Consider the following 25,548-nt stretch of genomic DNA (forward strand, 5'->3'; position numbering starts at 1 on the left):
TGTGCGTGACAATTTGATTACAGTATCTACGTGGTTCAATATTTACTGAATCTTGACAAACTGTATACATAAATCTTCCACATGAATTACTCTATCTTTTGTAAGATCCGCATAAATATCCAGAAGTGGTTGTTCAGTTTAACACGAACAGACAGGGAGACATACAAACACGACGTTTTATGATATGACATATCAATTCCATATATTTTTAATATCTTTTCGCATAAATATAAACCATGATTTAAGAAAATTTTTTTCAGTCGAAAGTTTAATTTATTAGAAGGTGAAGAAACCGAATTTTTGGTTATTCGGAAATAATAGTTACTAGTGACTTTATTAGGAAGCGAAGAGAACCGTCCGTAGAATTAACAAAACTTTATATTTGCAGTGCTTTAAATTATAGAACGAATTATTTTTATTTGCTCCGTGCTATCAGTTTTTCTCCCGACACACAATTAAAATGGATCTTATATTATTAAAAACGTGACCATATCAATATTGATTTTTGTTTTGAAAATTGTAATACATCGTTTAATTATGCCCTTGTATGTTGATGCACACATTGGCAAACTATAATTTTTATATTGTGCTACAATCTATTGTCGCATCGACATGACGTGACCTCCGTTAAATCAATTTAATTTACGATAAACTATACTTGATGCTTTTTAGAGAGGGCTTGGATAACTTCATTAAACTTATTCAATTTCAACTACTACCATTACCTAAACAGTAAAACCGATACGTATAAGTAAATACAATTATCAAGAATTAATGAGTCGTACACTTATTATTATTGCTGTATTTAACATGGAAGCCGGGCTTCTGAGCCGCTAATTGTGAAAGTTTCAGTCACTATTAACTATGTAGATATGTTTTAGATATAGTACATTTCATAAATTAGTAATGAGTCTTTATCACTTGAATGAATCGGAATATCAATCGAATACTGTCTCTAAGGGGTTGGAATATGTCGATGAATGGTGTGTTCTGTATTAATATCTCTATCGCTTCCAGGTATTCCTACTTATATAAGGAGACAGACACATATTTTTACAATCTTCGAGATGAGAGTCACGTTCTCTGATAGTTTTGGTCATCGATGATTAATTATTTCTTGAAACCTAGCTTACGCTTGAAATGTACCTATGTATCATCTAAAGTACATGTTATTTATTTTCATGAGTAGGGTGTACCTTGCAATGTTCACCAAAAGTCAATTTGAAATGTGAAAACTAGATGCCAATTAAATTTTATTCTAATAAGCTTGGAGATGTATCCTGGATAACATTCAAGAAAAGTTTACGAAACAATCGGAACTAATGATGATAATAAATTATTCCAATCAAATATTGAAGAAAAATCAGGATTGTCAAGAAATTAATCAGTTTTTGTACTAATACCCCTATATAAATTTTCTAGATGGCCAGTATTAGTGATATATGTCCTTCCTAATTTCTTTTTTCTTGAAATTCGGTTTAATTAACACAAGTGATGGATGATGAAATGATAAAAGCGGTAAATAAGTTGGAGCAAAAATGGATAGTAAGGCTATTTTAGAAGCGGAAAATTGATCGACACAATCAATTTCTTGATATAGACATTTGAAAAAATCATGAAATATTAATCAAAAACCTCATAGACGAAAATGTTGGTAGAAAAGTTGATTTTACTTCCAAAATATACACTAAAATATCCTTAAAATGAGATATCACAAAATTTACCACAAAGATTAAACACTTGAATATTAAAACTAGTGTAGATCCAAAGGATTATGTTCATTTTTGTTCATTGTTATTAATCCTTTGAGTCACATTTAGAAGCGGGAGTTTCAGTATATTCTCAAGGTGTGCTACGGATATGGATGATATTTGATACGAACATTAATAACTGTGACTGGTACTAAGACCAAGACAATAGTCTGCAAATCAGACCTACACAGCTCTTATTACCTCCTCATTGGAAGAAAATTCACGACCTTTTTTCAGTTGAGGAAAGAGATGATAGTCGGACGGAGCCAAATCTGGTGAATAAGGAGGGTAATTCAAACCCTAAATCACGAATTTTTTGTATGGCAACTTGAGATTCGTGTGTAGGGGCGTTGTCCTGCAAAAATAAAAACACCTTTGGATAGCTTTCCGCGTCTTTTCTCTCTTTAATTTTTCTCGTAAAGTGGTCAGTAATGTCGAATAGTAGTCTCCAGTTGTTGTTCTACCCTTATCCAAAAAATCCCAATGGCAATCCCAAAAAACTCGAGCAAGAACTTTTGCGTTCGGTTTTTATATCAATACAAGCCACAAAAACCTGTCAAAAATCATAACTTGTTTAGCTCCTAAATGAGCAAAGTGACCCTGAAAATATAGGAAATAGGGAGAAGTAATAGTGACATACGATTTTTTAGTGAGTATTAAAAAGTCGCACTGGCCTAATCGCTAGGAGCAGAGTAGCTTTGTTAGAGACGTTAGAAATGTTGTTGTACCAATGGTACAAAAACAATTGATTAGGTTAATCCTGGGATGGGAAATGTCCCCTTGGTTCTGTGTAAGGAAGTAGGTTTCAGCGCTAAATGTAAGAGGGACGTAAGTATGTAGATTTTATCTGTAACGTGCTAGAAGGTATATTGAAGAGGATAAGGTTAATTGCATTGAGTTAGGAAAGTGGTAAGGTTGCGAAAAAAGCAATTTGTGAAGGAATATAATTTTATTGAGATATTGTGCGGGAAAAGCGTTGATGCATAGATAATATCGTGAATGAAGACGTACGTATCATTTCTGGTGCACATGGCGTTGTAGCCACATACTTGCAATGTTCACATTTGATGTATGCATACCATGGATGACCTCAAACTTTTTCTATGACTGGTTGGAGCACACTACAATCGTTCATTTTCCAATTAAAATAAATATTGATTCTCAAATTTGCAACAACAATAATTATTAAAATAGTGGTATAAATTCAGTTTAGAGAAAGTCGCTCCATGACGCTTTATTATTGCTTCCGATCAGTTGTTTTGCTACGACCACTAAACAAAAGGATCATACTCGTATGTTTTCTGTTGTTAAATGTTAATAAACAATAAGTATTATTAGATTGACTTTATTAATAATACATAAATGAAGCACAATAATACATGAATAAAAGTATGCACGTAACGCAGTATATAAAATGCACTTGAAAAAGTCTTTCGTTTAATTATAAATGAATGGACTGTAAAAAACACTTTTGTATAAACACTGATAACTGGATGTGAACTGCTGAATGCGACTGGCTGTCGCGTGGGCTGGTGGCGGACTGACCGTGGTGGGTCATCCTTCGGGGCTCTTCAGACGGAAGGGGAAGAGCAATAAAATTTGGCTCTCTTGGTTTCCCGTCTACCTGGCATTTTCATTTCGCACAGGCACAATTATATTTAGTGTGCGCATCGTTGCTATTCTCCAACACCCTTCCTCAACGAACGCACACCTGCAGTGATTTATTGACATACTACTCCGCCTTTTTCTGCAAAGTATCGTAGCTTGTTTTTTCTTAATGGCTTTGTTAGTATGTCAGCAATCATTTCATCTGTTTGGCAGTACTCGTCATAATCGACACCGTATTTTTGAGAGAAGCCTCGAGCCACGAGGCGAGCCTTATATCTCTCCACTTCTCCTTTCACGTTGCGTTTTGTCTTAAACACCCATTTACAGCTGACGATCTTTTGTTCGCTAGGTCGCGGCACGATTTCCCATGTGCTATTTGATCGTAAAGACTCGATCTCTTCATCCATGGCTTTCTGCCAATCGTCTTTATCGGGCCTTGATAAGGCCTCGGTCATAGTTAGCGGGTCGGGCTGTTCTTTTACTAAATTAGCTGTAGCTTCATACCTGGCGGGCGGCACGCCTCTGTTTGACCTGTTGGAGCGCCTGACCGCTGCTGGGGCTGCATCAGGTACACGAGCGGGCGGCGCGAATCCACTCAAACCGCTGCCGCTCCCTTCTTCTGCCGAAGTAAAAACTTCGTTGTCTGACCCATCTTCATTGCCGTGTGTTGATTCGCTTGAACTGCTGTCATTGTCTTGAATATTCTCGAGGTCTTCATCGCAGTTGCCGCATTTCGAGAATATAATCTCAAACTGTGTAGAATCGTCTTTCTTCTAAACACTGTAAAAAACACTTTTGTATAAACACTGATAACTGGATGTGGACTGCTGAATGCGACTGGCTGTCGCCTGGGCTGGTGGCGGACTGACCGTGGTGGGCCATCCTTCGGGGCTCTTCAGACGGAAGGGGAAGAGCAATAAAATTTGGCTCTCTTGGTTTCCCGTCTACCTGGCATTTTCATTTCGCACAGGCACAATTATATTTAGTGTGCGCATCGTTGCTATACTCCAACATTTTCAAATGAAAATTTGAATTATATCTAGGAAAACTGTATCGATTGTTATTGTATGACATTTGGTAGGTTCATTTTGGTTATTATTCATTTCTAAATCTAATTCATCTTGTAGAAAGTTTTCTATTTCGGACATAGAATAAAGCATAAATTTCCTGCTAAAAGTAGTAACACCGTATTGTTCTCGCCTGATCACACTTGTCGTGAAGCTCTCGTCACGCATTCACCAGCTTACTCTCCGAGACAGGCGTATTTAGAGTAGTTTTACTTCAAATACAAGTTACTGAGGACAGTAACGTTACCAAAGAAATTGAAAAAAGTTAATAGATTTGGCCAGAGAGTTAAAGAAGAAATTAGCTCCCTTGTGATTTGGAACGTTCCCCAAATTCAAATAATTTCAACTGTTTTTTAAATAAACTACCAAACCTTTTGATATTTCTAATAACAGCTGAAAGATTATAAATATATTCTTCATAAGACACCACACTATCACGTGAATGAATTAAACAGTTAGAGTATCCCAAATTGCTTTTAAAAGTTTCTATTTCGACACTTATTTTGAAAGCTGATGTTCGTCAGTTTAATATCTCAATTGATGGCTATCTATTTCGGGATTTAAAAAGAAAGTAACACAATTCGTAACATGCCAAACAATTTCAAAATAGGTGTACCTGCATTTAAAATAGAAATACAATTTGTGACTATTTATAAAACTCATCCCATTAGAATAGTAGCCATTGTTTTCTACATCTGTTCAAACGTGTTATGTTTGCATACACCAGTGAGGGAACAGAAAGGGAAATTTGAAATTTCTCGAATAACGATATATAAATATAGGTTCATGTTTTTATAACGCCTAAGTTCACAAATTGTCTTCATCAGCAACTCCAGAAAAGGCTTCAATCTTTAATCTTCAAATTAGGTTTATGTGTAGCATTGTTCACATTTTCGAATATAAAGTACTAAAAGAATTTGAAAGTCGTTTCATTCACCTCATTTTATTCAGGTATAAATGGAAATACCTTCACTATCGCAACAGGGAAGCGCTGTTCTCAAGACGAAGTCATATTACCCCTCTTGCACACGCCGATGATATGGTACTGGTAGGAAGGGACATGCATGAAGGCATAATTTCTGTTAGGATACAAACTGCTCTTAATACAACCATAAAGTGGGGTCATGCAGAGCAACTCTCAATCAACCCCAAAAAAACAACACTAGTCCCAATTACAAAAAGAAGAATGTGGACTATGATGATTCTTTCCAATTATTTAGGAGTCAACCGGGATAAAGCAATGGAACAATTATTTAGACAAGTTAATCTCTAAAGCTGACTGCATGGACTTATGTTAAACTCGTAGGCAACACATGAGGCTAAGCCTAATATGCTATATTAAGTATATAAAACGATTATTGATTCCATGATCACATATGCATACCCTCTTTAGTGGGCGCAAACGGAACTAAATTCAAAGGCTGCTTTGTTTGGGTATCAAAGGGGTCATGTCTAGTTGACCCACTGCAATCTTAGAGGCAGTGCTAATCTTTGCTTACTGTCATCTTATACTGAAATAAAAGGCATTTAGTGGCACTCACTATATACCAGGCAACGAAGAAGCAAACAACGTAACCAATAAAAAAGCAACGGATTCATATTTGAACCAGAATTCTACTGTGGTTTCAAAAGATGTCTTACTGAAGGAACTCCAGGCTTGAAATAATCCTTAAGACTCCTAGCATTTCGGCTAAGAAATCTGAGGAACTTCTCAAGATATTAAAGTGAAGGTCGGTCATCTAATAGGTCACTTTACCTTAAGACAGGAGGCATAATAGAGGACACCACCTGCAAATTTTTTGAACTAGTCACAGAAACATTAGAGAATCTACTCTAAAAATGTCCTGCCCATTTCGGCAAAATGCTCGAATAAGTAGTGATTAGAGAGTGGGACATATATTTTCAGAAAAATTTTCGTCTTCGAGGAGAGTGTACGGGCGCAAAGTTGAAATTAGTGTGGATGATAGAGGGACGTAGTTTTTTTGATTTTTTCCTGAAACTTACTCCAAAGGTATATAGGTTGATTGACTGCCGTGAGGAAGGAGAAGGTGGAAGTATTCTCTGAGAAAGGTAACTTGAAATTTTCCGCCGGTTAGTCGAGTGGTGAAAAAATATTTATTTATTGACATAGTTGCGTGGGAAGGCAGACATGGATGAAAAATTTCATGAATTGAAGTGTACCTCTATTATGTATGTCATTTAGGTATAGGTACAGAATGGTATAGATGACTCCCCAATCTACATTTTACCTTATAATGTGGAAGTTATATGTATTCATTAGCTCATTTACTTTCATTACTTCTACTAAATGTTCAATAGCAGGCTATATAATATTTTTGTATCTATTCAAAAATTCAACGATACAACTGCCGGAATCAGGACTAAGGGAAGAGGTTAATTGGAAATGAAATTATTTTATTTCATCTTACTTAGTTAGGGTACAGAATCAAAATTTCCTTAAGCGTGAACAGGGGCTTCCATGAAACTCCTGTAGCTTCAAATGTACCTATTTATGGGCACAATTCTCTATTCCCATAATTTCCAATTTCATTTTTTACATCTTTATACATTCAAAAAAACTCAACGCCGGGAAAATACTTGTTGAATATATTGAGCATGCCACTGTAAATATATTATTTGATGTATTACGCGCGGCCACGTTTATCGGTTTGTTGATAGTTTGAGTTATTATTATTTCAACAAATAACGATTCGTTTATACGTTTTGTTGACATTTTAATATTTATTTACGAGACCTTAAGTTTGCCTTTTAAACAACCTCAGAAGCATAAACAAGACATGTATATATTCGTATTGTTGTTATATGATCAATTTAAAAATAGTTTTATATGTTATTGGTAGTGTGGGTATAATAAGCACCTAACCGGAAAGTGTTTACGATTTGTTGATGTAACAGTCAGTGATTTGGAATGGCAGCCATGAAATTTTTGTTGGGTTTTTATTGTAACGCGATCGGTTTCGGTTCTAAATTTATTACATTCGTCAGAAAAAATACTTCTTGATCTGAAAGTTTTTGTTGGAAGGTATGTGTGGGTTGTTTGTCACACTCTTTACCGATATTGGTATCTTTTTTTACGGATTCTTGTTCTCGACTTCCATTTTATATCCTCTTTAAAAATATTAGAAAATTGGTACATTTAGTAATTTCAATATATTTCTGATAAATACTGTTAAGTGAATTGAATTGAATATTTCTTTCTCAGTCAATATACCGTTTATTATATAAAGTGTGTTAATAAAGTTAGCTAGTCTAACCAATATGCTTCCTTTTAAAAGGTCTGTTATTCGGACTTTCTTTTAGTTTTATTGTTATTTAGCAAGAGACTCAATAACGATAACCTAACCTCACGATTAATTTGAAATTTTGATAAAGTCGATTCCGAATTTCGTTTTTTGTATTTTGAATTTTGTATTCTTTAATATAAAGTTTAGTTTGTGAAACAAATTATACTTTATACATAAAGAAGTTTTAATTATAAAAGAACAACTATCAAATTAACGTAGGGGCGTTTTCATGAACACTTTTTTTTACTCGGTTCACATCTTCATCTGGTTCATTAGCGAGTTCAAGGTTCTATCTAATACGCTTCGGTTGAAAACAACTCAGAGTCATATGTATCAGAAATAAGAAATGGAACTTATCTAGAGAATCCTGGAATGGTTGCAGCCTTCAGTTGTGGTCAAGGTTTAGTGATACTTCAGTCTGGCAGCTGTAAAACTGCGGAGACATGAAATTAAGAAGAAAACGGAAATACGGAAACTACTAAAAAGGGAAGGAGTGGATAGAATGGATAAAAAAGGAGCTTATCCTCTAAAATCTACAAAATCGGAATGCATATTTTTAAAATATGACCATATAGAAATCTGTACCATTATATTCGTATCAGAGTCTTAGGTAGAGGTAAAACAATAATCAAAGTTCGAGTAACCACTGATATCTCATATATTGATGAAATACAATTCGAATTTCTATAAGGCAAAGGCCACCATGAAACAAGGAAACATATGTTGACACCAGTCTGTACCTATGGGATTCATCTATGGGAACGCTCCAGCAGAAGCAACGCCCAAATATTCCAAAATATTGTTCTAAGGAGCAACCTTGATGCACCCGGGTCCTCAACAACATCAACCTAGATAGAAAACTGAAAAGAAAAAAAGAAAAGATGAAACATTTTTAGTTAGTTACCTAGGTATTTAATGTAGAAGCATAATAGCAAAGTGCGAAATCTTACATATTATTGTTGATGTTAATTGTTATAATTGAAATACAATTTCTTCTGAGTAAGACCCTTAGTTTCAAGACATTAATAATAATTTAGGATAGAGCAAAATCGCCCATTGATCACGCTGATGATCGGATTAGGACAACAATCAAGGTTTATTTAAAATAAAATATAAATTCTCCATTATGTCTGATCAACCATATTGTGAAAAACAGTTTTATCTTTTCAATACTTCCAAGTTAACTTGAATATAATTGTACATTCTCCTGTCTGTCATATAATCTATTCTTATCCGAGGTTTCTACTGGCGTTATTCCATAAATGCAGGTCTAGATATGTAAATCGGTTAATAAAAATGTCCTCAAAATATTACGAGCTGAGAACAAAAGTTTTATCTAACGAGCGTAGAAGTGGCATGTGGCATTTTACTTTGCGCCGTAATACCACACATAAAATTTCTCATATTTATGATAATACTCATGTATATTGTGAGTTTAGGCATCGTAAGGATTTCGCTGTTATACAGTGACGGCTTTAACATAAATTGAAAATTTAATCGGTTATTCAGAGGCTTATGAAAAAATTATTTCTATTTTTCATCTGGTGCTAGATACAACGAATTCGTTATACTGATCCTTTTGTTTAGTGGTCGTAGAAAAACAACTGAATGAAAACAATATTAAAGTTTCATGGAGCGGCTTTGTCTAAACTGAACTTATACCACTATTTTAATAATTATATTGATATATCGATAAATCTCTTCTAGTTGTTCCAAATTTTATAATCAATGTTTATTTTTATTAGATTCTAATGTGTTCCAACCACTCATATAAAACATTTCAGATCATCCAATGTATGCGTACCTCAAATATGAACATTGCAATAAGTATGTGGCTATACCATGTGAACTCCGCCAGAAATGATACGTAAGTCTTCATTCACGATATTGTTTATGCATCGAGGTTCCCCGAACAATACCTCAATAAAACAATATTCCTTCACAATTCGACTTGCCGACGCCTAACCGAGAGAATTTCTTAGAACTCCAAATTGCTTTTGTTTTCACAACCTTTCTACTTTCCTAACTGAATGCAATCGACATACTTACGTCCCTCTTACTTTTGGCGCTGAAACCTGCTTCCTTACATAAAACTTAGGGGACAACATCTCGAATTGACTACTTAGTCGTCTCTAGCCGAACTACGCTACTCCTAGCGACTAAGCCAGTGCGATTTCTTAATACTCACGAATCTTTAATTCAACCACTTTTCCAGTAAAAAATCGTATGCCCGTATTACTTTTCCTTATTTCCTATATTGTCAGGGTGACCTTGCTCATTTAGAAGCTAAACAAGTTATGATTTTTGAAAAGTTAAGATTTTTGTGGCTTGTATTGATATAAAAAACGAACTCAGATGCAACATGACGAACGTATCGTAGTTTTTTATAGTACGTAAACTATTCTCATCATCTTTTCCAAAATTCGTAGAAAATTCTGCTTATATATTCAAATGAATTATTTTTTTTTATTTGGTTATTTTCCCATAAATAGATGTACGCCATTGAACCAAAGTATCTACTAATACTTCCATATTAAATTCCTTGCTTTGTTTGAAGGATCATAATACATTTTCCTTAGCATTTCAGGATATTAAATTTTAATTCTACAGCTATAAGATGACTGCTAAAAGTCTTCTCGAGTACGGACTAATTGGCAGAAACTCCATTTTTATGATAATCTAGCATAATTTGAAGGGATTATCCTTTTTGAATTTGCAATAACACAAAAAAAATATAATTTCGTTTCAACTATAATATCTTTTGGTACCCAATAGATGGAAAATGGAAATTTATGTTTCAATTACGAAAAATTTATTGATAGATATAATGATCTAGCTGGACCCCTCCTTAATGTGTATTGAATCAAAAATTTTCTACTGTGAAGAAATTGGAGCTGTAAACTGAACGATAAGAAAAAAACAATCTACTGATTTTTTGCATAATTTCAAATCAATCTTTTGTGCTTTACTTTCATTTTCTCCGTTCCTTATCAATTTCTGATACTTTTCAGTTTTCGTTAGTAAAATTCATGGATCATTTTGTAAGCTTCAGTATAGTAGCATATGTGTTAAGGAGTACTGAATATTTTTTTTAGTCTTTTGCACCCATCCCATCTTCCCTAAAGATATCGAAGGTAAATGCCCCAAAATAGGTATGTATTAACACGATAAATTCTTCCCTTTAACCAAATTTCCTTCCAGCCAGCATTATTTTCAAGTTCATGAATAGGTAATACTTTCTGAAGGCTAAATCTTAAAATGATGCGGAACAAAGTTTGAACGGTTTTTGTATCTAACAAATAAATTTTTGAATTTTTGAAAAAACACTTCCTTTCTTGGCATATGGAATTATTTCTTTGACATTTTCTGTACAGTTGAGTCATACCATAACCTTTCTCGAGCTATTTTGTGATACAAGTTATACAACAGCTTATTTATTCAAAGCATATACACTTTATCAGCACTTTAGCTATGAGCAGATTCGAAAGAGATAAAATAGTCTCGTTTATTTTATACCGACGTTTGCTTTCGATTTAAAAGAAACGTTTTTCACAATTCTCGTTTGTATGGTAACCATATTTCATTAAATAAAAACATTAGACCGTTATATTTATAATTCACGTAGGGGGTCAGTTGGTAACACTTATTCATGTTTATCAGTTGACTTTGGAAATATTATTTGAATTTAAAAGTTAAATTAAAAAATATTCATTCTGTAAGCGGAATGTCGAGTAAAGAACTTTTACAGCACTGTAATTGCGAGCCATGGTCTTTACCGCCATAATTACTTTAGAGACATTCATTTTAAGGTTAGATCTTTCCAAGAAAATTCTTCACATGTGTTGTTCATATTTCATGACTACATTCACTTTGTCTGAAAACTCATTATAATTTATTGTAAATAATATCTCAAAATTGAAATAAGATCACACCACCCTCACACATTATCGAATAATGCATCGTCCAGTCAGCTGTTAAAATGATACTGTTATTAAGGGGTACCAACCCACTTCAGAAAATTACCAAAAATCGTTTGAGAATGGAGTCCATTTTTACAGGAAATTGCGTGCGAAAATATTTTGCTTTCGTTACTCTCTTAATTTCACAAATATTGTATTTGAAACAAATGTTACCCAACTAAAGAATTGTCTCTGGTCGCGTACTACTGGCGAGTTACCAACTATTTTAATTGTGCCAGTGCGTTATTGTATAGTCGACGTTGTCCTGTTGTAACAGACGACGCGACGGTCGTCGTCACGACGTTGCTTACTGTATACCAGCACTTGATTACCACTTGATTTAATAGATACGTTTGCCGTTACATGGCAGAGGAGGAGCTACCAAGTTTAAATATCTGTAATTTGTAGTTATGTCTGTGAATTCTATTTATTTTGTTGTTAAACAGAAAAGTAATAAACTAGTATTATAAATTTTTAGAATAGACATAAACTTGTATATAATTTGTTATAACTCCCGATATACCTAATATGAACTTGATTGAAATATCACTGTTACCATATGGGAAATTTTCTTATTGTTAGTATTACGAAAAAAGTTGTTCCTCATGAAAAGTTCTGCATGGTATGAAAACTAAAAATCAACCAACATATTTCAAAACTTTTCACGAGGATACGAGGTATAATAAAAATATGAATTTTACTCAAATTTACCTTACTTTTTATAACATCGAAAATTTAATCAAAATTGTAAACTATATAAATGACAAAATTTTAGGAAGCGAAATTTGGTATATTCTCCCATTGTCAATTTTTAAACATAAATAAATATATAAAAATGTTTCCCTATTTGCCTTCACGAATGAAAGGCTGGACCGATTACATTTTTTTCTTGTGTTGGTTTTTGTCAGGAGAAGGTTTTTATGAAAGAAAAAATTTGAAAAATGACGCGGAAAATTAGAAAATTTAAGAATACTTTTTTAAGAATACTAACTTCTGATCTAATCTTAGCGCTTTGGACAATATAAACTTTTTTAATGTAATATTATGAAATTGACATAGATTTGCTAGAATGCGAGCTGCAAATATCATCAAACAGTTAAAAGGTCAATTTAATATGGATTGTTAACTTTGGATAGACTAACATGAACGTTATTATTATAACATAAGTGATGTACTCGGTTATAAAGAAGAATACAATAGTTTTCTTTAATTTACAGTTGAATTGCCAGCAATTAGACGTACAAATTTAAGTCGCAGAACTCGCAATGCTGGGAGCTGAAGATATACAAGAGAAAGTCAAAATGAAGAGCAATGCGAAGCAAGAAATGAAGTTTAACGGAATCGGCAGAATCGAAATCAACATGTTGCGAAATGTTGCGTTTAACCCTTATTGAGCTGCATTCAATTATAATGTAGAAATCGAGTACAGTTCGCAGCAAATCGTTGCTCTGGGACCAATTAACGTTGTATGCCAATATTGCAAGACATTTAAAGTTTAAAAATGAAGCTCATGGATTGTGTTGCGCTAGCGGTCAAGTCAAATGGACGCCATAGGTACCGCTACCAAAACCATTACATTAATTGGTTTCCGGAAATGGACCAGATTTTTTTCAGAAAAACAATAATTGTTTGTTTTCAAATGACGTCATTTAGTGCAACAAAAATTTTTAAGAAAATTATATGCCAACTTTCAAGATTCAGGGTCAAATATATCATTTAACATCTCCCTTATTGTCAACGCCGAATAATGATTACATATTCTTGCAAATTTATTTAATGGGTGATTCAGCAAGACAAGTTGATCAGGGTTGTGCACACAATAATTCGATAAAAATACCAATTGTGAAACAATTCCAAATTCCAATTTTTTCATCAAAATAACGAATTGGTTGCATTATTCACGACCCCTTTGGAGGCTAGCCATTTGATAAACACAAAATTGTCATGTAAGCTGATAAGACGCCAGCATGAGAACACACGAGACGTTTTAATGGGCAAATAATTGACGAAGTCGCTATTGTCGTCATAGGTAAAAATTTAGAAAACCGAGATATTGTTTTATATCGGCCTAGCAATCAACTGTAGCATGCGTCCGAAACACATCGATCATATGATGCGCTACAATATACTATCTTATTTTGGCTAAGATGAATATGGATATCATTTTTCAATGAAGATGATAAATCCAGTTACAGGTTACGAAACTAATAAAAAAGTTACTTAAATAAATTATTATGCATACAGACTGATGGTTCGGGAAAATGAGAATAATCATATCTTAAGATCTCGGCGTCTCGTCCACCAATATGCTGTGTGATATGTACGTGAAAGTTAAAACTGTGCGATTGACATTTATCAGATTTAACCAGACAAAACTGCGTTCTGAAGAATACATTCATCTACGGGATGCCACCAATGCTGATGGAAATGAAGAGAATGTAGGTAGAGTAACTATTCTTCCAGCAAAATACGTCAGTTCGAGATATATGCATGATTACGCTCAGTTTGCTCATTATGGCACACCAGATTTGTTTTTAATAAAAGGGCTTGACCAAAATTAGATTTTGAATATAATTTGGACCGATTCGGACCGGTAGATCTTGAGAAATCTCAAAAAAAAATACGAAAAAAAATTTTTTTTATGTGGTATTTTTGGAATAACTTCCAAACGGCTTTACCGATCGATTCCAAAACCAATTCGAATTCAATATTCATCGTTAAGACAGGACAATGTCTGTCGAGTCAGCTAGTAAATAATATAAATAAATGCTAAGTGCGTATTGATACATTTTTAATCAAGCTGCCATGATAATTGCATATCAGACATCAAGGAAACAATACACACCATACAACAGTAATTAGAATTATGGAAAAATTCAAAGTAAACGGAATTTTTAGAAATAAATTTGATGAGAAACATGAAAAACTGTAACTGTGAGGCGACGAAGATATATGTTATCTACAGTGCAAAATTATAAATATATGCGAAATGGGGCATTGTTGTTGTAAAATGTAGGTAGGTAAAAGTACAATTTCAAATTTTTTCAAGGAGAATACGTTTCACACATATAAATTGGAATTTATTAATATATGAAAGCCTTGAGACTTTGATAAGAGATCAGAATTTTGTTCTCTTATTCCAGAAAAAAGACGATCGTTTTATGGTTGGAAAAATAAAGGTTTCAGTCGAAGCTACATTTAAATTGAAATGAAACGGTGATTTTTCAAAATTGTCGATGGTGGAGTGACAACTCCTAACTCTTAACTTCGCGAGACACGTGATAAATATTCATTGAAAACAAATGCTTGGTGTGGCATTTACAAATATGAATTAATCGTGCCTTTTTTGTTCGGGAATCCATGACATGAATCTGGAAAATGCTTTTAATAGTAATACACAAATCTTCAGAGATTTTTTGGCCATTTGGGTGACCAGATTTAACCCCTTAAAATAATTTCTTTTGGGGTTATTGAAAGAGAATATATACAAACAAACGCCGTTGACCAACATTCGGAAAGGGTTATTACGGAAATCATTCGAAGTATAACTCTCAACATGGTTAGATTTTAGCAATAATCAAACTAGGAAGTAAATAATAATTCTTGGCATGAGAATAAAATAAGTAATGAGGAAATCAATGTCACCATTATAATAACGATTTATATTATAACATTTTAAACTAATTTTGTGCTTTGTAACCAATATATCTAAGACTAGCTTCTAGACCGGGAATTATCTAAATGATTTTTTCGATAATTGAAAATTAAGAATATCGTAGAAAGCGCTTAACGCTTCTAAAAAAGTGTCATTAATTTTCTTATCACTATTTTTTCTTCTCAAGCCTAAAATTCTCACTTTTTAGTTTGGTTATTGCTAAAAGTATGTTTTTCAATATTTGCAAACCAACAAGATGGAAAAGGAATGTGTCAGGAATTTTTTTAAACATCGAACATGATAGGTCCACTCCAATATGCGAAACAATCTTTGGTATATTCGCATCAAACAAAATGCCAAGCTATCAATGTATTCTTGCAGAACTAGAAAGGACACATATCTTTGAGGTATGTTCTGTACGAACTGTGTGAAGATTTTTGAAAAAACATGGTTTTAGGTATGAAGTAAAAAAAAGAAAACAAAAAGTAATGGAAAGCAGTCGTTTGAGAAAGTGAAGAAACCAATATGAAGGAAGCCAAATCTATTACTCGGAAGAACCATGGTTTGACCGCTTTACTACTGTTCGTAAAGTCTGGAAAAATGATAATCGGAAAGGTAAAATAAAAGAGATAAACGTATATGCATATTACATTTCGGTGGGGGTAAGGTTGGGTGAATGATGCATTCTTGGTTCAAAGAAAGCCACTACGTGCAAACAGCGTAATTGTGTTAGATATCCAACTAAATATTCTTTTAGAGCAGACATACAGGAGTTTTAACTTGAACAAAATTTATATTTCGAATAGTATTATACAAAGAAGCAACTCATAGAGTTTCTAGAAACAGAAAAAATTGCCAACTGTAGACGGCCAAGAAGAATTGTCACACTGTTTTAATCTCCGCACTTTTGTGTTTTAAATCTAATCGAATTGATATGGTCCTATGTCCCAACTAGAAAGACAGACAAGAACTAATATCACTCAACTCAGAAATTCCTCCTCCGTTGTGGTACTGATAATGTTTCAACATTAGTATCGAGAATTGGATAAATGCCATAAATCACGTAAAAACAATTGAGAACCAATATATACAGCCTAGTACCAGTTATAAATACGAGTAACTTTGAAATTTATGTAAGCGACATTGATACTGAGGAAGATAAATGTGATGCGAATTAGAATAATTGTATTGTACTATATGTAGGGAAAAACTTCAGTCACAATTCTAAAAATTTCCAGGAAATCGTCATAGCTATGAAGTCAAAAGGTTATTTCCCATTATGATTGAACTGTTTCAAAGTATTCACTGTATTGTATCTATACTATGGTAACAAAAACTGCAAAAAACAAAAAATGGTCTTGACCACTTTTTTTGCCATAGATTTTTAACTTTTTGACTAACTTTCGTCCAAAAGTGCAGTGACTTTTAGTTTAGTTTTTTAAGTTACAAACTCATCTTTTTATTCAATTATACTGAAATTATCTTCGCTTGTTATATTAAGTACAACTTTGTGAAATTCTTAATAATAGGTTCTTTATCTACGTTTGTAAGCCGGTTTTACAAAATGAGAATATCTGTGATAACATTTTCGCTTTTTTCGCATTATATGAATGTAGAAATTGTAGATGCTAGGAAGTATGCTAGGTTAAAATATTTCCTAGTGCATTATTAAAAATTTTAACAACCTGCGTTGTACAAAAGTGTGAAAAGTTGTCCAATAATTAATGTTAATAATGTTTGGCGCCTGTTTTAAAATTTCCCCTATGCTAATGTGGCGCCACCCTTATTTAAAACTGTTTCATATATTGGGACGGTTTTCCTCCTCTTTTCCCTCTAGAATTACCTCCCCCCATCTATTGACAAGCAACAAGTAACGATTTTGGTACCGCTAAGCTCAAGTTCACATTTGGCTCGTTCATGAAGTCTTTATATTAATATTCATATTTCAATTGTAATCTTGCATGCGGATGAAGAAATTTCTCCACTCATTTGATAACTCAAATCTGTGTGTAGCTATATACTGCACATCGTTTTACATATAAATCTGGAGTAGAAGCCATGGTGCCAAACACCTTCTCCTATTCGAGTTGTTTGAAAGAAACATTTCCTACATTTGAGTTCAAAAGTTAACGTGTTAAAGATATGATCTTTTCTCTATTTGGGTTGTTTGAATGAACCATTTGGATTAAGATTCACAATCATCACCTAATGCATTTGAGTAACAGCTCCTAACAAATCAATATCTGCTATTAGAACATCAATATATAATGTGGATTCCACTTTCCTAAATGTAATATAAGTACTCGAGCACTAGTGACAACTTGCTTCAGGGTATACGCTTTTGTTGGGATGCTATATGAGAATAATTGTTATAAATGTATTAACGCTGAATGAAAATCCGCAAAATTCTACTCGAAATGTTGTAAATCAGTTAATTTCAGATAAAGAAACCGAATACCTTCTTTTGAAGTCAGTATTTATAAATCTTCAAAAACTTCAATCCCAACATGAACCACTTATTTTAACAGTGTCAATTAGTCAGGATCCCTTTTAAAAAGGCCGCCAAGTTTAAAAATAGTGCAAAAAAAATATAAAACATTTACAAGCGCCGCGCTGTTCTGCGGCATCTAACTTAAAAATAGAAAAACAAAAGGATAATACTAGGGAACTTGGTTTTTCAAATATTTAGACATTGTTGTCGTTTTCCTCTTTTGTGTGTTATTTCTACTCGTCTTTATTTTTTTGTCTATTATTTAAAATATGTGAGTGTCTTTTACTGTGTTCTGCAACGTGAAATTTATTTGTTCCATTTGTTGTGTTAACATCCGTCTGAGAAAGTGGTAAGTAAAAAGTAACTTGATGGAGTAGAGCGTAGAATGCTTATTCTAAAAGTACAGGGTATCAAACTTAAGGTGACCCATATACTTTTCTCAAAACCTGTAAGAGTTATCAAAAAAATCCAATTACAAAATTTCTTTGTAATTAAAGAAATTTCTAGATTATTGACTTTTGGATTATACAGGGTATCCCAATTCCTCACTATGGACGTCGACTAAACTAAACACCTTATATTTTATTGCGTTTTTTGATTTAGTGGTAAAAACAAAGGTAACTTTCATAAGACCGACCGACCGAAAGATTCAAATACACTTTGGTAGTGTTCTATGAATACTATTGCTTTTTCCCTATCAGTTTTTGCACAGACCCTATTTTTAATTTTAATGAGATGATCCATTTTAAATTTTTTGTTGCTTTCCACAGTGATTAGTCAATTGTTTCGGTCAGGGTTAACTGTTCTAAATAGTTTTGAACTTGGTCCTGATTTTTTTACCACAAATAACGATCATACTTCAGATGTACTTAACCTTATTAAAATTATAACATCTAATATCAATGTAGAATTTTTTCCACACTGACGCATATGCAACAAAAAATTTGTTAAATGTCTGTTACGTTTTTTCATTAAATCTGTTTTCTGTTTAATTAATTATTATGTCTCCATAGTGATTCCTAAAGTCACTTTTAACACTAAAAGAAATTAATTCATCCATTTTCCACTTCGAATCGAATCTATTTAGGTTGCGAAATTTTCTTTTTGTCTACTACCTCCTAGAGATAGATTGGTGTAATAAATTGTTCCAATGATTCTGTGTGATTTTTCCTTGTTGGTGAGTTAATTTTACCAATAAGTACTTTTGCAGCTTTTTAAGAGTAATATTTACACAACTACTGTTTGTAAAATATGATATGACTTTCAAAAATAATTATTTTGAAATAAAAAATCCAGTTTTTTTATGTGTTACAGCATAGAATCCTTCAACTAGATTGATTCTTAACTTCTTTTTTCGTTAATCTCGATTACCTCAATTCGATAGATTTTGATTTTTTCAACAATATAATATATAAATTATAGGGTGGTAATGAAGTTTTGTATAAAATTCAGAAAACATTCGTATAATTTTTTACAAAAATGTGAAAATGTGATATGTGAATCAACTGAATAGTCCATTAAACCATAATCATTTCTTACAAAATATGGTCAAAATGGTATTTTTACTATCTGACAGACCAAGACGATGAAAGACCTGATTTACAAAGATTTCGATGATTTACAGACTTATACGTGTCATTTTATGTCTAATTTTCATTTATCACCACAAAAAAAATTCAGTGTGATAACATAATGCACCTTCGTTCAAACTAGTTATCCAGAAATCTTCGAACATAAAAATCATAATGTAGAGGTCCACTATCTTGTTGGAACTATATCAAGATCTAGGTTTTCCTATTATTTGGACTCAGAAATATCGTAATTAGGGCTAAAAGCGTTGCCATATAAAAACTTTCCAAATACTGCTTAGCTGCTAGATTTTGTGCATCACTTCATTATAAATCATATAAGAATAGAGAAGAATAACCACAGAGGATAATGGCATAGATTCGAAAAAAAGACATATAAAAACTTAGAGAATACATTATTTTGAGAAAATAAACCGTGGAAATTATACAAATATAGTAATGATATTACTAGAAAGTGTTCGTTTATGATTTGTAATATACAGATACAAATTGACATAACGGAAAATGAAGAAACATCAAAAACCACGTTTCCAAGACGTCTCAAAATTGAATTTATAGAAACCTTCATTGATGAAATTACAAAATTTCCACGATTCCAAACATACCCAGTTTTCGGTAGTTGCAGCAATAATGAAAATGCCTGCCCAAATAATCGTATTTCAAATGATATATCTATTACTATTGACCTAAAAAGGTCAGTTTGAGTTTTCCAATATTAAAATTCAGTTAATTAGCCATTATTGAGGTTTTTGATATAGACGTAAACTTCTCGCTATAAATTTTTCCACATAGTAAAATTACTTTCTCCAGAATCTAATAATATAAATGTATTGCGGCAGGATCATTAAATCCTTTGGCACCTCTGCATTACGAAACTTCTTAAAACTCAATTAAGAGATTCAGTTTGTTCGGAAGTTACATTACATGATAAAATCGGATTAGAGCCTAGACTTTAAACCTCAGATAGAAATGAGGCGCATTTTAGAGAACAACAGTTAACAAGCAGATTATTCACCGCTTTGTTATGCTCTATTTTCTGATGGAGAGCCTTATTATACAGGATGTTTAATTACTATTATTGAGCATATTTCCATAACCTCTTTTAAAATATCTTAATTCATAGAACTACTATAATAAGTTGATAAGTCTGTAGTGGTTTTAATATCCTAGCTTCTAAGTGAAAGGGTTTTGGGTGATTCAAATTTTGATTTAGAAAACTTTCTACCACGTTTGCTCACAATCGACCAGAAACGGAATTATGTGACAACTTCGTAAGGATGTTTAACGTTAATTCAACAGTAATATGAATAAGTTCTGGCAAAAAAAATAATTTTATCAACATATGAGCAATTTTGATAACTAAAATTCATGAATTATGCTCACTCAAACGCTCTATTACCCGGATTTCGCATCGAGTGACTATTTCTTGTTTCCAAACCTGGATATATAATGAGTGAAAATTTAATTCCAATGATGAAATTACCTTGTATTTGAATCAAAATTTCGGATCTCCAATTAAAAGATTTTTAATCTCGCAATCTTTACTCATTCAATTGATTTTTGCTAATGCTAGTTGGTATCAGATAATCTAACCTCATCAATTTCTTCGATAACTTACTTCTTTGATGTTTTTATCTGTTTTTCTGATAAATCACCTTAATTTTAGATCTCTTTTAGTTGAAAGTTTTTCTTGTTTATTTATACCATTACTATCGGTGGTGTAAATTTATAAAAACTGTCTCTTACGTTCCCAATTTATTTTAATACTTTACATTACACTTAACAAACTCATAATAATGCACATCACCAACTAACTAACTAACTAACTTATATAATTCATTTGAATTTTTATGTTACTTTCTATTTTGTTCTGTTCACTATGACTATTTATTACAAACTAACTAACTGCGCTAAACAAAGTCGTTTATATATCCAAAACAAAGTTTTCAAATAAAAAAAATTAACAAATAGACCTTTCTAGAAATTACTTCAAGAAACAATGTAAACAAACCGCCTGCTATGATAAAAAAATTTATAAAAACAAACAGAATTAGAATTAGAAATTAGAATTTCATCATAAACGGACAGGACTGGCTTCATGTCGTTTCATTGTTCGTAACAATATAAAAATCTTACCGTTTTCATCTATCATGTATCAAAATAATGAATATAAAGACACAAATAACTTGTTGACTACAAGTCAAGAACGGCCAAACCAATTTGGCTGAAAATTGGTAGGGAGGTAGCATTTTATCCTGTTTCCGTAGGACGTGACGTAAAACGTGGTATAACTGAAAGCAATAAACAGAAAAACGAAGAATGTGTCAGTGAAAACATCAGTTTAACTGTTTATTAAAAATGGTATAACATTATGTAACTGACAGCTGAACGTTATGTTATCTATGGGTGAGTATCATTGAAATATTGACAATTAGAAGTTTTAGAGTTGACCGGTTGTGTTTGTTTCGTTTATACTGTGTCGTAATTATCACTAACAATGCCGCGAACAAGACGACGTAATTTTCATCGACAGAGCCGTAATGCTACTAGAATTCGAAATATTGTGACTGAAAGGACTTGAAGAAGAACAAGAAATTGAACGCGAAGAGCGCCGCGTTACTATTGCTCGATATCGTACTTCTCAATCATAAGAGCAAAGCAAGGCAACCAGCGAAACGGCTCGGTTGACAATGCGAAATCATCGAACCATCTTCAAACATCCACAGCTAGATAATGTTCGACGCAAAAGAAGAAATTTATGAAATACGTATTTGAAACGAGCAGCGCAACTCATTTATTGCTTCTAAGACGGAACAAAGCTCGTCGAATTAGTTAATAGTTGAAGAAAACAAGCGTTATCTTTTTCCAAAATTATGGATATTTTATTGGAATATTTCTATTCATTGGAATGATTTTCAAGTTATAAGGTTAACCTATATCCTGTGTAGTAAAACTCAATAGTTTCATTTCAATTGAATTTTTGCTGAAATAATGTTGATATGCGTTCAATTTGGAACAAGAACAGAACTTTATTTAACATTTTCCATAGAAATTCAATGATAGGTATATTGTAAATGAGTTTTATTAATTGGATTGCAAAACGATTCCTTTTAAAACAAACATTATAGCAATTTTACATTCCAGTACATTTCATATTGTTACCATATCGATCTACTTCGAAATTTATATTTGAACCCATTTGTAACTTTGTTTTTCTTTCCAGGAAACAAATGGGAAGAGGACTCCAATAACAGTACTAACTATATACTTTCACCTGCCTTTGATGATATATTTACGAGAGAAATCCACGCAACTGTAGGTCAGACACTTCTTCTTCCTTGTACAGTTAGGAATCTAGGGAATAAAGTGGTAAGTTTCTTGATACGAGGTATATCCAAAATGTTCTCATTTCTATCAGCCGCATCGCTGGGATAGTTCGAGAATGCGCGACACTTACTTTGTCTCAAGCAGAAGAAACGTATGCCATTTTCAGATCCTTCTACCGACGTGTTCTTTGTATTTCTTTCTCATGCTGTTAGCCTCAATTGAAAACACTTTTGGAATCAGATTTGTGATTCGTTATCTAAATGTAAATATAGTTGAACCAAGTGAAGTTTATTGGAAAATCTGCGAGGTTTTTGAACAAAACACGATGAGTGATTCAATTATTAGAAAATGGGTCAGACAGTTCAATGAAAGACGTGAATAAGTGCACGATAAAGAACAAAGTGGACACCTGTCCCTTGTTATTGCTGAACTATTTGAAGCAATTGAAGAAAAACCGTGAGTTTACAATGAATAATCGTGTTATGGGATTTTCGCAAATAACACGAGCACTAATTTATCAAATTCAGTCAGGAGAAGGATTGAACTTGGGTGGGCTACGACACCCCAGAAACCAAGCAGCGATGAATGGAATTGACGAACATTTCTTCCCCAACGAAATATGAGCCTAAGCAGAACTTGACACCTAGAAAACTCATGTGCATTGTTTGTTAGGAGAGAAAATGCATTATGCTGATCGATTTCTCACCATGTGGCCAAACAATTGGCGCACATGTTTACCTCAACAAGAAATTGGTTGATTATTATCTGTAAAGAACGGACATCGCTCCTAGCTATCATTTATTGTCAGAGCTTATATCTTTACTTGGTCGTCAACACTTCAACGATTACGACTAGCTGAAAGAATTTGTTATCACTGGGTTGAAAGCAAAAGCGGCAACCTTCTATTAATAATCCATACAAAAACATGTGACACGCTATGACATGTGTCCACAGAAATACGGATGCTGTGTAGAAAGTTAGTTTGATCAGTTTTTGTACAGTACATATTTTTTTGTGTCTGTACGTTTTTTTATATAACTAAACATATCTAATTTTGTGGATATAGTTCTCATTTGAATTTGTTTTTTTATACCATCTGTTTTTGATGTTGTTTTCTTTATAAGATACATATTACTGAAGATAACATACTACTTCAATGTCTGTAATTGCTTTTTTTGTGAAACTTTTTGAAATTTCTCTCAATCTAGATTCTTCCCGGACTAATATTCTCTTCTCTAACCAAATATATTCGAGGTAGTCCTGCCAATGTACATACTCTGTATAATGCCTAAATGAAGTGGTTTGTAGAAATTAATTCAACTTTTATCACACTTTCCGTTTTTCGTTTATCATTGAGAATATTTTATATCTTTTTAATTTCATTCTCCATTTATCTCCAGCATATTCACATTTTTATTTCATAAACAAGAAACTTGGCAACAAATTCCTTATCCAGGACACCTGCGGAACACAATCAATATTCAAACCGACACTTCGGTTTTTCATACAACAAAAATGTATGATGGAGGTTTAGAATATGGAGTTTCTCTGTCGTTGGGGATTTTGTAAAGTTGATAAGGTCGATAGTCGACTCTCGGATTTCAACTGTATATATCTGCTGGTGGTAAACATGCTAATGCTCTATTCGATGAATGATAAACATATTCGGATATAAAATTATGACAATAGAGGGATCGTTACGAAAATATTATGGACCGTACTTAATCCCTTCGTGGATAACAGAAATGAGCATCCACACAATCTGTTTTTCCATGTGTTCTATTTTTATCTAAATTACGAAACATTGTTCTAAATTAGTAGGGAATAATTTATAATTATAACATATACACTGAAGTTAGTTGTTTTCTCAGGAAATTTTTGCTTGCACATCTTTTTCCAATAAATTTTTCATTCATTTTTGTTCAAAATCTGATACAATTCCACACAGCTCATTAAACTAGAAAAATATATTTAGTGTTTGCCATTCATATTTCAATTTGTTTTACCAGTGTATTGAATTTGAACTTCAACTTATAAATTTTAATCCACGAGGTGTAATGAACAAATATTTTCAAAAGCACTGACTAGAATAAAAGCATTTCTGGAAGGCCTATCATCTCACCGTTTTGATCCTCTCTTATTTACGCAATACTCAGGGCCCAAACTGTCTCCCTTCTCAATAATTTAAGTTTTCAAATTTAAGATCTTTTGAACCAAGTCATAAATAATAAATATTACATTAACACAAATATTGAGCTAGATAATACTACTAGAACTAGAAAAACCATTAGAAAAAATTATTAGGACTAAAATTGAATATGAAAGTAACATTTCCCCATAACAGAATATTTTTAATATTCATAGTAATTTTATTAAACGCGTACATTGCTTGTACATTTTCTATAAAATATTCTTCCGCATAATAACATGTAAACTATCGAAAAAACTGAAAGGATAAAAATGAACTTGAAAAGTGAAGCTTATCAATTTTAAATGGAGCTGAACAAACAAAAGTCGACCTTACAACTAGGTGTAATATCCTTCTAGGGAATGTGGTGGTTAAAACAAAAAAACACCAATCCACACAGACAGTCTTTAGAACAATAGCTAACGAATTCAAAAATGGTAATGAAATGTCAAGAAGCACTCTCCTGGATTCGTAAACTAAAATAAGCCTCTGCTGGACACTACGATACGGAAAAAAACCTTAGCTTGCCAAAAGTGGGACGAAAGAAACATGCTTAATAGACAGTAATAGTATTACTACTGAATGAAACGTTGAAAGTTTTTATTGAC

At 32.8% G+C, this 25,548-nt stretch overlaps 1 protein-coding gene across 3 annotated transcripts in view; it reads left to right on the forward strand.

Annotated features, from left to right (window-relative positions):
• Window positions 1-25,548, forward strand: part of LOC130442683 (uncharacterized) — a 60,645-nt gene that overhangs the window by 17,642 nt on the left and 17,455 nt on the right. For 2 of the 3 annotated variants that reach the window (XM_056777004.1, XM_056777003.1), the window contains exon 3: window positions 22,649-22,794. In XM_056777004.1, coding sequence (XP_056632982.1) covers window positions 22,649-22,794 — 146 coding nt within the window. Of the gene's footprint in view, window positions 1-21,696; window positions 21,832-22,648; window positions 22,795-25,548 lie in introns of those variants that run through there. The other variant, XM_056777005.1, reaches the window with a different exon arrangement.

This window comes from Diorhabda sublineata, chromosome 4, assembly GCF_026230105.1.
Source record: "Diorhabda sublineata isolate icDioSubl1.1 chromosome 4, icDioSubl1.1, whole genome shotgun sequence".
Classification (NCBI taxonomy): Eukaryota; Metazoa; Arthropoda; class Insecta; order Coleoptera; family Chrysomelidae; genus Diorhabda; species Diorhabda sublineata.